Raw genomic sequence first — 15,542 nt, forward strand, 5'->3', positions numbered from 1 at the left:
TTTAGATTCTAAGAAATCTAGTTTAGCAAATTAACACAAGTAAATTACTGTCCCACAGTACGTGTATATGTGACTTCATTAATTTATTCTGTAAAATGTCATTCTTAGTTGTTGCTACACCAGGATCAAATGGTGCAGAAAATAACCCTGGATTGCATAATGACATATAAACATCCACATATCCTCCCTTACAGGTAAGTTATTTGAAGCCAAAGAAATGCTGTTTCTTTGGTTGATTTTTTTTATCTTTCTACCTGAGTTCTAAAATACTTTTTATGAAGGTTTGGGAAATTTCCCTCTTTTGTAAGGTAATCATAACGCTATTTTTAGGTAAGAAATGAAAATGAAAAATATATTAAAGAGTGCTTTTTTTCCATAGATAGTAAGGTAGGAAAGAGAATATTATTTGAAATGTTTGTGTTAACAAGGTTGTATCATTTCTTTTTATATAAAGTCATAAAATCTTGGTGATTACTTAGGAAATCACAATAATTAGTCCAAGAACTGAAGAAAGGTTTTGTATTATACTCTTTTAAACAGCTGAATTACTAAGTGTAACTCCTTATAATTTCTTTTACCTTTTAAAATTGAGAACTTGTCATTTGGAAGGTATTTTTGTGAAGATTTTCCTTTATAGATGTCAGTCACAATACAGATGTGCTCGATACCTATTTCAATTACACATGTTACTCTACTGTATTGCACTTTTTAAAAGTACCATTAATTACTTAGTCATGATTTGTGCTGTAATCTATTTTTTAAGGGAAAACTTACAAAGATTGCTTGAAGACAGAAGCTTTAAGGAAGAGATAGTGCATTTTAGCATTTCTGAAGATAATTCAGTAGTGAAAACAGCCCACCGAGCAGATTTGTTTCCTATTCTGATGAGGTATTTATACTGTTTAAAAAGTGATTTTTTTAAAGTTGATTGCAAAAAGAATTGTGAATGTAGTCGTATGATTCTTTCAGCAATTATAATGGATTATGTCATTTTGTATTACGATTTTTTAAAATTGGGCCTTTGGAGAAATTGAGTCTTTATAGGGACTTATCTTAGAATATTTTGCCCCTAACATGAGGTCACATCTTGTCCATGGCGTTATTTCAATAATAATGTTAAAATTAAATCCAGTATTTCTCTATGTTTTTCTTTTGAGAAAAAAATAATTAATTCATTTGGTTTGTAACTAATTACAAGATATAAAAGCTAGTGATGTTTTATGTTCATTACCTAAGCATCCACATTTTAAGACTTTGTGATTAGTTTTACAGTTTTCATTGGATTTTCTTTGTCAAAAAAAGTAACAGTTGTCAGTCAGATTGTTAGTCCTCTGTTTAAAATCCCTTTGAGTCCCATTTTACTGAAAATAAAATATAAGTCCTTTCTCCTTACGGAGCCTCGTGTAACCTGTCCCAGGCTGCCTGTCTAACCACATTTCTCAGAGCCTACTTCAGATCTCGGACTTGGTTATTATCCCTCTGCTTGGAATACATGACAGCTAACCTCTCATCTTCATTCAGCCTCATTTCTAATGTCATATTATCAGAGATGCCTTCCTTGACCTCTTTATATAAAATCACACCTTCCACTAACCACTCCCTAGTCCCTTACTCAATTTATTTTTCTTCTCTACTTAATCATCCAATATAAACCTCTTTCTTATTATCATCCCTGCTAGAAGGTAAACTCATGTTCCTTAGTAAATATTGGTCAAGTTAATTTTGTGTTCTTTTTTATGGTATCAAGCCTCTTTTTTCTGTTTTATAATCTGCATGTTACCTACAGAGACCAGAAGAGTTAACTGTGGTAGTAGTGGCTGTGGTTATCCTTGTCTTGCTACTGGATTTAATAGTAATGCTCTCAGGGTAGCTGTTCTTAAAGTGTGGTCTGCTCCTTCTTGGCAGGGGCTGTCCCTGAGACACTTTCAGGAGGTCCATGAGGTTGAAACTTTTTTCATACTACTACTAAAATATTACCTTTTTTCATTCTGTCTACATTTGTGCTGGCAAGGCAAAAGCAGTGGTGGGTAAAATTCTGGGTGCCTTTGCATGAATCAGGTCAGTGGCTCCAAACCATACTAGTCATTCTTCATTGCCATTCTATGCACCTGTAGTTTAAAAAAAAAAAGATACTTTCTCTTAATGGCCTTGATGAATCTTGAGCCTTCAGTACTTGTCTTTATTCTATATGACAAAGTGGGAAGTATGCATAAAGCACTTCTCCTGCATGCTAGTTGTCGATGGAATGGCATGTTTTTCAAATAACTGATGCATGTTACAGAAACATTCATGGGTAAAGAGCCATTCAAAGTGCAAGACAGGCAGATGGATTTTAATGTGACAGGGTTCACAAAGTTCACTGGTATGGTTTCAGATTTCACACTGCAAATAACCTTTAAGAAACTAGGAACTGAGGCTTGAGATTGTATCCAAGTGGAATATCCACAGTTACCTGAAAAGAATTGCTTGAAAGTTCACAAAATATTTTTCCTCTCTCCAGCTGTATTATTTACATAAGGCTGGCTTTTCTTCAACCACAATATATTGCAACAGATTGAATGCAGAAGCAGATAGGAGAATCCAGTTATCTTCTAATAAGCCAGACAATAAAGAAATTTTGAAAAAAGTAAAACTCGCCTCTTATCTCACTAATTTTTGGCACGGAGAGGTTTGGAAAATATAATTATTTTTCATTAAAAATGTCATATAATGACTGTGGCATTTTACTACAGTGATGGACAGTGACTGCACTGGGATATGGGGGGGACTTGATAATATGGGTGAATGTAGTAACCACATTGTTTTCATGTGAAACCTTCGTAAGTATATCAATGATACCTTAATAAAAAAAAAATCTCACTTATGGTAACTCATTTTAATTTCTACTGTGATAAATATCAATAAGTAAATTCTGATATACAAAAACTCCTTGGGAGAACCTCAGTAATGCTTAAGTATGTAAAGATGTCCTAATACTGAAAAGTTTGAAAATCACTGTCTTTGAATTTTAAAAGTTATTAAGTTCTATCATGTTAAGAAAGTAGTTTTTTTTTCCCTATAAAACCTTTATCCAGATTTGGTTCTTAACCTTTTGCCCCATTTACCCCATTTATCATTCTGTGCACATATATGATTTTTTTCTTTTTTTTTTTTTGGTATCATTAATCTACAATTACATGAGGAACATAATGTTTACTAGACTCCCCATATCAACACCAAGTCCCCCCCGCCAACCCCATTACAGTCACTGTCCATCAGTGTAGTAAGATGCTGTAGAATCACTGCTTGTCTTCTCTGTGTTGCACAGCCCTCCCCGTGCCCCCCCCATTATACATGCTAATCATAATGCCCCTTTACTTCCTCCCACCCCCCCTTATCCCTCCCTTCCCACCTATCCTCCCCAGTCCCTTTCCCTTTGGTAACTGTTAGACCATTCTTGGGTTCTGTGAGTCTGCTGCTGTTTTGTTCCTTCAGTTTTTTCTTTGTTCTTATACTCCACAGATGAGTGAAATCATTTGGTACTTGTCTTTCTCCACCTGGCTTATTTCACTGACCATAATACCATCCATGTTTTTGCAAATGGTAGGATTTGTTTTCTTCTTATGGCTGAATAATATTCCATTGTGTATATGTCCACCTCTTCTTTATCCATTCATATATTGATGGACACTTAGGTTGCTTCCATTTCTTGGCTATTATAAACAGTGCTGCGATAAACAAAGGGGTGCATCTGTCTTTTTCAAACTGTGCTGCTGTATTCGGAGGGTAAATTCCTGGAAGTGGGATTCTTGGGTCAAATGGTATTTCTATTTTGAGCTTTTAGAGGGACCTCCATACTGCTTTCCAGAGTGGTTGAACTAATTTACTTTTCAACCAGCAGTGTAGGAGGGTTCCCCTTTCTGCACAACCTCGCCAACATTTGTTGTTGTTTGTCTTTTGGATGGTGGCATTCCTTACTGGTATGAGGTGATATCTCATTGTGGTTTTAATTTGCATTTCTCTGATGATTGGCAATGTGTAGCATCTTTTCATGTGCCTGCTGGCCATCTGAATTTCTTCTTAGGAGAACTGTCTATTCAGCTCCTCTGCCTATTTTTTAATTGGATTATTTGCTTTTTGTTTGTTGAGGTGCATGAGTTCTTTATATATTTTGGATGTGAAGCCTTAACCGGATCTGTCATTTATGAATATATTCTCCGATACTGTAGGGTACCTTTTTATTCTGTTAATGGTGTCCTCTGCTGTACAGAAGCTTTTCAGCTTGATATAGTCCCACTTGTTCATTCTTCCTTTTGTTTCCCTTGCCCGGGGAGATATGTTCATGAAGAACTCACTGATGTTTATGCCCAAGAGATTTTTGCCTATGTTTTTTTCTAAGAGTTTTATGGTTTCATGACTTACATTCAGGTCTTTTCTCCATTTCGAATTTACTTTTGTGTGTGGGGTTAGACAATGATCCAGTTTCATTCTCTTACATGTAGCTGTCCAGTTTTGCTAGCACCATCTGTTGAAGAGACTGTCATTTCCCCATTATATGTCCATGGCTCCTTTATCGTATATTAATTGACCATATATGTTTGGGTTAATGTCTGGAGTCTCTATTCTGTTCCACTGATCTGTGGGTCTGTTCTTGTGCCAGTACCAAATTGTCTTGATTACTGTGGCTTTGTAGTAGAGCTTGAAGTTGGGAAGCAAGATCCCCCCCACATTATTCTTCCTTCTCAGGATTGCTTTGGCTATTCGGGGTCTTTGATGGTTCCATATGAATTTTTGAACTATTTGTTCCAGTTTGTTGAAGAATGCTGTTGGTAATTTGATAGGGATTGCATCAAATCTGTATATTGCTTTGGGCAGGATGGCCATTTTGACAATATTAATTCTTCCTAGCCATGAGCATGGGATGAGTTTCCATTTGTTACTGTCCCCTTTAATTTCTCTTAAGAGTGACTTGTAGTTTTCAGGGTATAGGTCTTTCACTTCTTTGGTTAGGTTTATTCCTAGGTATTTTATTCTTTTTGATGCAATGGTGAATGGAATTGTTTTCCTGATTTCTCTTTCTATTCGTGCATTGTTAGTGTATAGGAAAGCTACAGATTTCTGTGTGTTAATTTTGTATCCTGCAACTTTGCTGTATTCCGATATCAGTTCTAGTAGTTTTGGAGTAGAGTCTTTAGGGTTTTTTATGTACAATATCATATCATCTGCAAATAGTGACAGTTTAACTTCTTCTTTACCAATCTGGATTCCTTGTATTTCTTTGTTTTGTCTGATTGCCATGGTTAGCACCTCCAGTACTATGTTGAATAACAATAACAGTGGGGAGGGTGGGCATCCCTGTCTTGTGGCATCCCTGTCTTGTTCCCAACTTCAGAGGAAGAGCTTTCAGCTTCTCGCCATTCAGTATGATGTTGGCTGTGGGTTTGTCATATACTGCCTTTATTATGTTGAGGTACTTGCCCTCTATACCCATTTTGTTGAGTGTTTTTATCATGAATGGACGTTGAATTTTTTCGAATGCTTTTTCAGCATCTATGGAGATGATCATGTGGTTTTTGTCCTTCTTTTTGTTCATGTGGTTGATGATGTTGATGGATTTTTGAATGTTGTACCATCCTTGCATCCCTGGGATGAATCCCACTTGGTCATGGTGTATGATTGTCTTGATGTATTTTTGAATTTGGTTTGCTATATTTTGTTGAGTATTTTTGCATCTACGTTCATCAGGGATATTGGTCTGTAATTTTCTTTTTTGGTGGGGTCTTTGCCTGGTTTTGGTATTAGGGTGATGCTGGCTTCATAGAATGAGTCTGGAAGTATTCCCTCCTTTTCTGTTTTTTGGAGAACTCTAAGGAGAATGGGTATTATGTCTTCCCTGTATGTTTGATAAAATTCCAAGGTAAATCCATCTGGCCTGGGGGTTTTGCTCTTGGGTAGTTTTTTGATTACTGCTTCAATTTCATTGCTGCTAATTGGTCTGTTTAGATTTCTGTTTCTTCCTTGGTCAGTCTTGGAAGGTTGTATTTTTCTAGGAAGTTGTCCATTCTAGGTTTTCCAGCTTGTTAGCATATAGCTTCTCATAGTATTCTCTAGTGATTCTTTGTATTTCTGTGGGGTCCGTCATGATTTTTCCCTTCTCATTTCTGTTTCTGCTGATGTGTGTAGATTCTTTTTCTCTTAATATGTCTGGCTAGGAGTTTATCTATTTTGCTTATTTTCTCAAAGAACCAGCTCTTGGTTTCATTGATTTTTTTCTATTGTTTTATTCTTCTCAATTTCATTTATTTCTTCTCTAATCTTTATTATGTCCCTCCTTCTGCTGACTTTGGGCCTCATTTGTTCTTCTTTTTCCAATTTTGATAATTGTGACTTTAGACTATTCATTTGAGATTGTTCTTCCTTCTTTAAATAGGCCTGGATTGCTATATAATTTCCTCTTAGAACTACTTTCGCTGCATCCCACAGAATTTGGGGCTTTGTACTGCTGTTGTCATTTGTCTCCATTGCTTGATCTCTATTTTAATCTGGTCATTGCTCCATTGATTATTTAGGAGCATGTTGTTAAGCCTCCATGTGTTTGTGAGCCTTTTTACTTTCTTTGTATAATTTATTTCTAGTTTTATACCTTTGTGGTCTGAGAAGTTGGTTGGTAGAATTTCAATCTTTTTGAATTTACTGAGGCTCTTTTTGTGGCCTAGTATGTGGTTCTATTCTGGAAAATGTTCCATGTGCACTTGAGAAGAATGTGTATCCTGTTGCTTTTGCATGTAGAGTTCTGCAGATGTCTATTAGGTCCATCTGTTTTAGTGTGTTGTTCAGTGCCTCTGTGTCCTTACTTATTTTCTGTCTGGTTGATCTGTCCTTTGGAGTGAGTGGTGTGTTGAAGTCTCCTAAAATGAATGCATTGCATTCTATTTCCTCCTTTAATTCTGTTAGTATTTGTTTCACATATGTTGGTGCTCCTGTATTGGGTGCATATATATTTACAGTGGTTATATCCTCTTGTTGGACTGACCTCTTTATCATTATGTAATGTCCTTCTTTATCTCTTGTTACTTTCTTTGTTTTGAAGTGTATTTTGTCTGATACAAGTACTGCAACACCTGCTTTTTTCTCCCTATGGTTTGCATGAAATATCTTTTTCCATCCCTTGACTTTTAGTCTGTGTATGTCTTTGGGTTTGAGGTGAGTCTCTTGTAAGCAGCATATAAATGGGTCTTGCTTTTTTATCCATTCTCTGTACCTTTTGATTGGTGCATTCAGTCCATTAACATTTAGAGTGAATATTGAAAGATATGTACATATTGCCATTGCAGGCTTTAGATTCATGGCTACCAAAGGTACAAGGGTAGCTTCTTTACTATCTAACTGTCTAATTTAACTTGCTTATTAAGCTTTTATAAACACAGTCTGATGATTCTTTATTTCTGTCCTTTCTTATTCTTCCTCCTCCATTCTTTGTATGTTAGGTGTTTTATTCTGTGCTCTTTTGTGTTTCCTTTGACTGCTTTTGTGAGTAGTTGATTTTATTTTTTGCCTTTAGTTAGTATTTGGTTGGTCTGCTTTCTTTGTTGTGATTTTATTCTCTCTGGTGATATCTATTTTGCCTTAGGAGTGCTTCCATCTGGAGCAGTCCCTTTAAAATATCCTGTAGAAGTGGTTTGTGGGAGGCAAATTCCCTCAACTTTTGCTTGTCTGGGAATTGTTTAATCCCTCCTTCATATTTAAATGATAATCATCCTGGATACAGTATTCTTGGTTCAAGGCTCTTCTGTTTCATTGCATTAAGTATATCATGCCATTCTCTTCTGGCCTGTAAAGTTTCTGTTGAGAAGTCTGATGATAGCCTGATGGGTTTTCCTTTATAGGTGACCTTTTTTCTCTCTCTGGCTGCCTTTAATACTCTGTCCTTGTCTTTGATCTTTTCCATTTTAATTATTATGTGTCTTGGTGTTGTCCTCCTTGGGTCCCTTGTGTTGGGAGTTCTGTGGGCTTCCATGGTCTGTGAGACTATTTCCTCCCCCAGTTTGGGGAAGTTTTCAGCAATTATTTCTTCAAATACTCTTTCTATTCCTTTTTCTCTCTCTTCTTCTGGTAGTGCTATAACGCGAATATTGTTCCATTGGGATTGGTCACACAGTTCTCTTAATATTCTTTCATTCCTGGAGATCCTTTTATCTCTCTCTGCCTCAGCTTCTCTGTGTTCCTGTTCTCTGATTTCTGTTCCATTAACGACCTCTTGCACCTCATCCAGTCTGCTCTTAAGTCCTTCCAGAGATTGTTTTAGTTCTGTATTCTCTCTCCTAACTTTATCCTTTAGTTCTTGTATATTTCTCTGCAGGTCCATCAGTATGTTTATGACCTTTATTTTGAATTCTTTTTCAGGAAGATTGGTTATATCTATCTCCCCAGGCTCCCTCTCAGGGGTTTTCAGGGTGATTCTCAACGGATCAGATTCTTCTGCCTTTTCATGGTTATAGAGGTAGTTGGCACGTGTGTTAGCTGGGAGAACGTAGTCCCTTCCTGCTTGCTGTCACCTTGCCCTTCTCAGAGCAGCTTTGGTTTTATTTCCTGGGCTGCCGCGGGCAGGGCAGCCCAGAGTCCTGCGGGGAGTGGCAGGTGCGCCCGGTGTGCTCTCCTGCGAGAACAGCGACCCTTGGCGCCCTGACCCATCTTCCTCTGTCTGTGCACGCTGGCAGGGCCGCTAAGACTGGCCTGAGCAGCTGCGGAGGAGGCTCTGGGGGTTGCTGTGGGCGCAGCCACTCTCAGGCTGCTCCCCTGCTATGGCGGGGCCTCGCCGGAGGTGGAATGGATGGGAGGCTATTTATCGCTGTGAGGGGTTTCAGAGCTGACCTGCCTCTTAGGGGACTGCAGCACCTGAGTTTCCCTGGGATTCCTAGCTGCTGGGCTGAGCGTGCTGGGATGCTTCTGTCCAGCTGTGAAGCCCCTGTCCCTTTAAGATTTTCAAAAAGCACTCGCTTTTCTTTTGTCCCAGGGGCACCGGCTGCGGGGACCCGCTCGCAGATTTTACTCTTCCATTTCCCTAATAGCACACCACGCAATGTGTGTCTGCACTCCCGGTGCGGATGACTAGGGCTGGGTATTTAGCAGTCCTGGGCTCCCACTCCCTCATCGCTCCGTCTCCGTTCCTTCCGCCGGTGGGCTGGGGTCGGGGGAGCGCTTGGGTCCCGCCAGGCCATGGTTTGTATCTTACCACCTTCGTGAGGCACTGAGTTCTCGCATATGTAGGTGTAGCCTGGCTGTTGTACTGTATCTTCTGGTCTCTCTTTTAGGAATAGTTGTATTTGTTGTATTTTCAAAAATATGTATGGTTTTGGGAGGAGATTTCTGCTGCCCTACTCACACCACCATCTTGGCTCCTCCCTTCAGGAAAGTAGTTTTTAGTATTAGGTTACTTAGTATTTTATCAGGAATGGATGTTGAATTTTATTAGAATGTCTATTAAGCATGTAATAAAATGATCATGTTAAGTTTTTCCTATGAGCTATTGATCTGTATTAATCTAATAGATTTTACTAATCTTTCTTACAATCATAAAATGATCTTTATTTAGCTTTAATATTGGTTTAATGCAGCACTAGGTACTATGTTTGGAAATGTGTTTTATATTTATATATATTTATACTTATATTTATATTTATATTTATTTATAAGCATTGTTGGTACATAGTTTTATTTTTGTTCCTTAACCTCAGCATTACAGTTATACCACCTTCACAAATGAAAAAGACTATTTCCTTCTTTCTCTCCACTATGAAACCTTACAGCATGGGAATTGTTTTTCTTTGAAAGTTTAAAAATTAATGTGAAAAAACTATATATGAGCTCCATGTTTACTCATGCTTACTGGTCTAGTCAGGTTTTCATTTTCAGTTCCTTTTCCTTATTTATGTATTTTTCCATAAAATTACCTATTTTATTGAAATCTTTCCAGTTTCCCTATTTTACTTACAGTTGTATTCTCTTATTTTATTTCCTTTACTTTATACATTCTTGTTTTCATTTTTCTTTGATGTAGATTTGCTTTTGCCTTGCCTATTTTACTGCTTTTTTCCTCCTATAAAGCATTTTCTTTTGGCTTTTATCTTTATTATTTCCTTCTTTCTACTTCCTTTAGCCTTGTTTTTATGTTGTTGTTTTACTATCTTTCTATGCTGAATATCTTGATTTCTATTTTCATTCTTGTTTTACAACATAGCCATTTAAATGTGCTGAGTTGCTATTCTAGCATTTCAGGGAAACAAAACAACTGGTATTATGTTTTAGGATTAATATGCAAACAAAATAATGTTCTTTGACTTTTTAGAATTTTGTATGGCCGAATGAAGAATAAGACTGGGAGTAAAACTCAGGGGAAATCGGCTTCTGGCACTCGCATGTCCATTGTCCTGAGGTTCCTTGCTGGGACCCAACCTGAGGAGATCCAGATATTCTTAGACCTGCTGTTTGAACCTGTGAAGCACTTCAAAAATGGTACTGCCTGCCACTCTGAATGCATATTGTCTGCTGTGTACTCCTCATGCAGCAGGCTAGATTTCCCAGGCTCTTGGCATCTTTCTACCTGGGGTCACTCCTCCCAGTCTTCATGGTCTTTTTGCTGAAATGCAGTTCATTTTAAACTTTGAATTATGCAGAGCTCACAATAGGTGAGGGGGATTATTAGCATCCAGGTATAAGCAAGCCCCTAATTAGAAACTGAATTTTTGTTGCACATTTAGGCCATTTGAAAAGTGGTACTTGCCCATTACAATGGAGTTTTCTCCCGTAGAAACGTAAAGCATGCTACAGAATTAATCCTACTTATCTTGGCATTTATTCATTCACTGAGTCATTCATCTATTGAGTTCTATTTGTTGAATACCTCCTATACCCTGGACATTCTTGAAAATAGAAACGTGACTATTTACTATCTCTGCTCTCAATCTCACAGTCTAAACGAAGTGGTTGTTATAAGTCTGTATAATGAGCTGTAGTGCTTTGTGGTATGTTTTCTGGTATGCAGTGTTAGTAATTAATAATAATGATGATGATAATGGCTAATATTTATGGAGTGCTTACTCTGTGCCAAATATTATGATGGGCCCCTTTACTTATTAACTCATTTGATCCTTAAAATGACCACAAGAAGCATCACTACTTGATTGTTCCCATTTTACAAATAAGAAAACAGGCTTCAAGAGGTAAGTTTTTTGCCCATGGCCACTCAGCTAGGAAATGGTGGAGTTGGAACTTGAATCCATATCCTTCTGACTACAGATCCTCTGCTCCAATGCCAAAATTTATTTGCTTTAGGCAAACATAGATATTTATTTGCATGGTGATGTGTTGCATTTGTTTTGTGTTTTTTCTGTAATAACAGATCCAGCTGTTGGAAAAGTTATCATTCAGTGTAATATTGCACTGTGAAGGAAGTTGGTTCTGATGAATACAAAAGATTCTGCAGTGTAGTAGCTTCCATTATAAAAAGGTAGCTTATAAATGGCACTCTTATGGATGGACCATTTATGTGTTTAAAAATCAGTAAGCTCATGTTCCCATACCAATTGGTTTGAAGTAAAGCTTAAGCAATAATAGTTCCAGTCTTTTAAGTAGATTATGAAATCAGTATGTTACCTCTTTAAAGAACTGTTGTTTTATTTATTCACCAGGGACTACAAGAGAAATAAAGCATTTGATTCTCAGCCTTCAGGGAGCTTATAATGTAGAAAGACATTTTCTGTGAAACTGCTGAAGGCAGCATAGTCAGCAAAAGCTATGAGTGAAAAAATGTATGGAAAGTTGCTAGGTGGAATAAAAGACTATTCCAACTCAGGTTTTGAGGAACAGTATAAATAGGTTAAGGATTGCGTTTAGAGACTTAGTTCTGTCAGTTTCTTACTCCTTTATTCCTCAATTTTCTCATCTATAAAGTGATAATAGTAAAACCTGCCATACCTACCTCATTGAATATTTGTAAGAATCAAAAGGAGAAAATATATGAGGAAGGTACGCTATCATCTACAAATCATTATAATAGAAAATACTATACAAACTAATAGTTACTGTTACATGACACCTCTGTTCCTCTTTGTTTCCCTAGGAGAATGCCATTCTGCAGTCATTCAGGCAGTAGAAGATTTGGATTTGTCCAAAGTTCTTCCTTTAGGTCGTCAGCATGGCATCTTAAATAGCCTCGAAATAGTATTGAAGAACATTAGTCACCTAATCAGTGCATACTTACCCAAGATTCTGCAGATACTGCTCTGTATGACAGCAGCTGTATCACACATCCTTGACCAACGAGAAAAGGTGAGAGAGGTTCACTGTAGATGCTCTCCTTTGGGCTAATATGAGCTGTGTTTTACTTGGGAAATTGGTTGAGACCTGAATATTTAGCAATCTTCGTTGTTATAAATATTAATTTGTAGCTAGAAAATGCAAATTATATCAAATGTATATTTTAAAATGAGGTGAAATTATAGGGAGTGTGTTCTGTATATGTCTCAGAACCAACTATAGGGATAGTTGAGTTGATGTTTCTTAGATTTTAATTTTAAGAGCCTAGAGGTGTAGGTAATCTTCCAACTCTCATTTCTCCAGAATGGCTGGAGAATAAATACTGTTAGCATCATCCTTGTTAATTTGAAGTTCCCTACAGCTTCTTAACCATAAATGCTTCCCTACTGTAAGCACAATGTTTTGAATAAGAATAAGCAGCAAGATCAGGCAAGACAATTCAACTAACTGCCAAGAGGCTTCATGAGGGGATGCTCAGTAAATGTTTTCCAAATTGCATTCAAGACAATATATTTTGTTGAAACAGGTATATGGGCATAAGCATACTCTGCAGTTTAGAGGAACTTGGTGTCTTTAAGGACTGCAGGCTTTTTGGAGAAAATGGGATTTTGAAGTGAAGATCCAGACTAGATTTCTGCTATCAGTTTTCAGTTAATGATGAATAGTTTTAACTTGGATAAAATTCATTTCATTTGATTTACGGAAATGCCTGGTGAACTGCTGTCAGATATGGTCATGATAACTGAAAATTGACAGCCAAAATTTTATGTGGTTTTTGGGGGCTATACATGGAATATAAATCTGCATTAGTAATGAAATAATATTCTCTGATTACCCAAATGCAGCCAGATTTAGAACACCCCTTCCATTTTAATAGGCACCATTTTGTTTCCTTCATTCTTTCACTCATTACTTCAACAAATATTCATTGAGCCCCTACTATGTGTCAGGCACTGTTCTAGGTACTGGGGATAAAACAGAGAACAAAGCAAAAAAATATTCCTATCTGTTTATTTATTCAGTAAGTACTTACTTCACCCCTGCTATCTACCAAACATCATTCTAGGTGGGAGGTGAGATGGGTAAGGACTCAGTACCATCAGGTGAAAAATAAAAAGTAAATACACAGATGTTTAGAATAATGCCAGATGGTTGTACAGAGAGGGGAATAAGATGGCACCCATTGCAGATCTCCAAAAGTCATTCTCTATGCAGCTGTCTTCTCTCCAGGACTCTGTCCTGTGAGTTCTAGCCACCTGAGCCTCACTAAGCCACTCAACTCAGTCTCCTCATTGTAGGAAGACAATTGGTCTGTGTTCTGGGTTATTCCTTCCTATACTAATGCCTTAAGCTCTCCAGGCAGGAAGCTGGAGAATGTGTAGGACTCACCATATCTTTTTACCCTCTTTTGGGGCTTACTGTCCTCTGCTTCCTGCTGGCCAGTGTCTGAAAATCATTGTTTCTTACGTTCTGTTCAGTTTTTTAGTTGCTTTAGAGGGTAAATCTGGTCTTTGTTGATTCAGCTTGACCAAAAGCAGAAAGGAGCAGGCAGAACAGTTGTCTGACTAACACAGGGCTGGGAATAGCCATGTTCCCAACAGCCAGAGCAGAACCTCATAATGCCCAGGGTATCAGGAAGAGTCCTTAGCAGGAGATTGCCTGCATTGTGGAGCCAGATTGGCCCTGGAATAAAGGCTGCTCTGATACCACCTAACTAAGCTTAACAAGACCAAACTGTTTCCAATTGAATTACCTGCATCCCAGAACAAAACTCAAAAGCTTTTGAATGATTTAAATGAAAATAAAATTCATAGAGTCTGATATTCAGTCAGGTTTTACCAGATATGCCAAGAAGGAGGAAAATTTTACTTGCACTGAGGAGAAAAAACAATCAATAGAAGCAGACCCAGAAGTGACCCAGATAGAATTAGACATGGGTTTAGAATACTTAGTAGAATTAGACCCCACATGTTCATGAAAGTGGAGGAAGGCATGAGCATGTTGATGAGACACATAAAGATGTGAAGAACCTGAAACAAAATGAGGGAATGGGGTAGGTAACCAAACAAGGGTGGGGCTGCTTTTACTAGGGTGTCCAGGTGCTGTCTAAGGAGGTTATGTTTGACCTTACACCTGCCCGGCCTTGGGAAGAATGTTTCAGGTAGAGGAAATGACTAATAGTAGCACAAATTCCCTGAGGTAGAACAGTCTTGGCACATTCTGAGAACAGACAGAACACCAAGGTTGCTAGAACACAGGGAGCAGGAAGAATTGTGTAGAACGAGGTCAAGAGGTGAGTAGGACCTTGTGGGCCAGGACGAGGAGCTGGCTTTACTTTTAAATGCACTGGGGAACCTCTGAGAGATTTAAAGCAGGGGAGTGATACGGTCTGACGTTTTAAAAACATCACTTTGATTGCTTTGTGGAAGTGAGGCTGGTAGGGGGTGAAGAGTGGAAGCGCAAAGATGTCATAGAAATTCTGTTCTATGAGAGCTTCAGGGCCATAGGGAGAATTATGAGAGAATTTTCATTTATGTCTTGAAGTGAGTGATAGTGACTTTTTACATCGATATGTTAAATCATGAAAAGTTAGAGGTTTTATAAACCCTCCATAAGGCCTCTGATTTCTTGGTTAACTTAGCAGAAGTTACCCAGTAAATGCAGCCTTACTCTAGTCAATAATCAGTAACTCAGAGGATCATTTATGCAGTTTCACAGTTCATTAGTTAGTGAATTGCTAAGCTTCTTGACTGATAGGAGCTTTGTCTTTTTTTTAAATTCTTGGACAAGTCCAAAGAATTTCTTGAAGTGTTGTAATGAATTATTGCACAATAATATTGCTTAAATGAGTTCAAGTTCTACATTTATGTGTTTGAACTAAGTTATACATTTACTTTTTTATATCTTTCAGATCCTCCAAGGCATTGATTGACACCTAAATGTGTGTCATGTGGATTTTGTTTTGTTTTGTTTTTTCTATACTTAAAACAATGGAGTAACTTGTAAATGTACATAAACCCTGTCACTGACTATCCCTCTAGGAACTGAAGTCTATAATTGCTCACTTACAGGTTTCTCTCAGGTTTATTCAACAATTATTGAATAAAGTGGGCAGCTGCCACTGTAGTTATGGAAGTCAGTAGAACATTTCCTACCTGATGCAGAGGGGACCTAGTAGGAGTGGGGAGAAGGTAGGGAGTGTCTGATTTGATATTATGTTTGCTAAGGTTAGTTCCTTCTTTGCTTCA

General features: G+C 37.7%; 1 protein-coding gene across 2 annotated transcripts in view; it reads left to right on the plus strand.

The window, feature by feature from the left end:
- UTP20 (UTP20 small subunit processome component) overlaps positions 1 to 15,542 on the plus strand; it is a 93,818-nt gene that overhangs the window by 37,155 nt on the left and 41,121 nt on the right. For both annotated transcript variants that reach the window (XM_073213694.1, XM_073213695.1), the window contains exons 24-27: positions 109 to 194; positions 764 to 889; positions 10,325 to 10,491; positions 12,098 to 12,306. In XM_073213694.1, the coding sequence (XP_073069795.1) occupies positions 109 to 194; positions 764 to 889; positions 10,325 to 10,491; positions 12,098 to 12,306 (588 nt within the window). The remainder of the gene's footprint in view (positions 1 to 108; positions 195 to 763; positions 890 to 10,324; positions 10,492 to 12,097; positions 12,307 to 15,542) is intronic.

This window comes from Manis javanica, chromosome 10, assembly GCF_040802235.1.
Source record: "Manis javanica isolate MJ-LG chromosome 10, MJ_LKY, whole genome shotgun sequence".
NCBI classification, from domain to species: domain Eukaryota; kingdom Metazoa; phylum Chordata; class Mammalia; order Pholidota; family Manidae; genus Manis; species Manis javanica.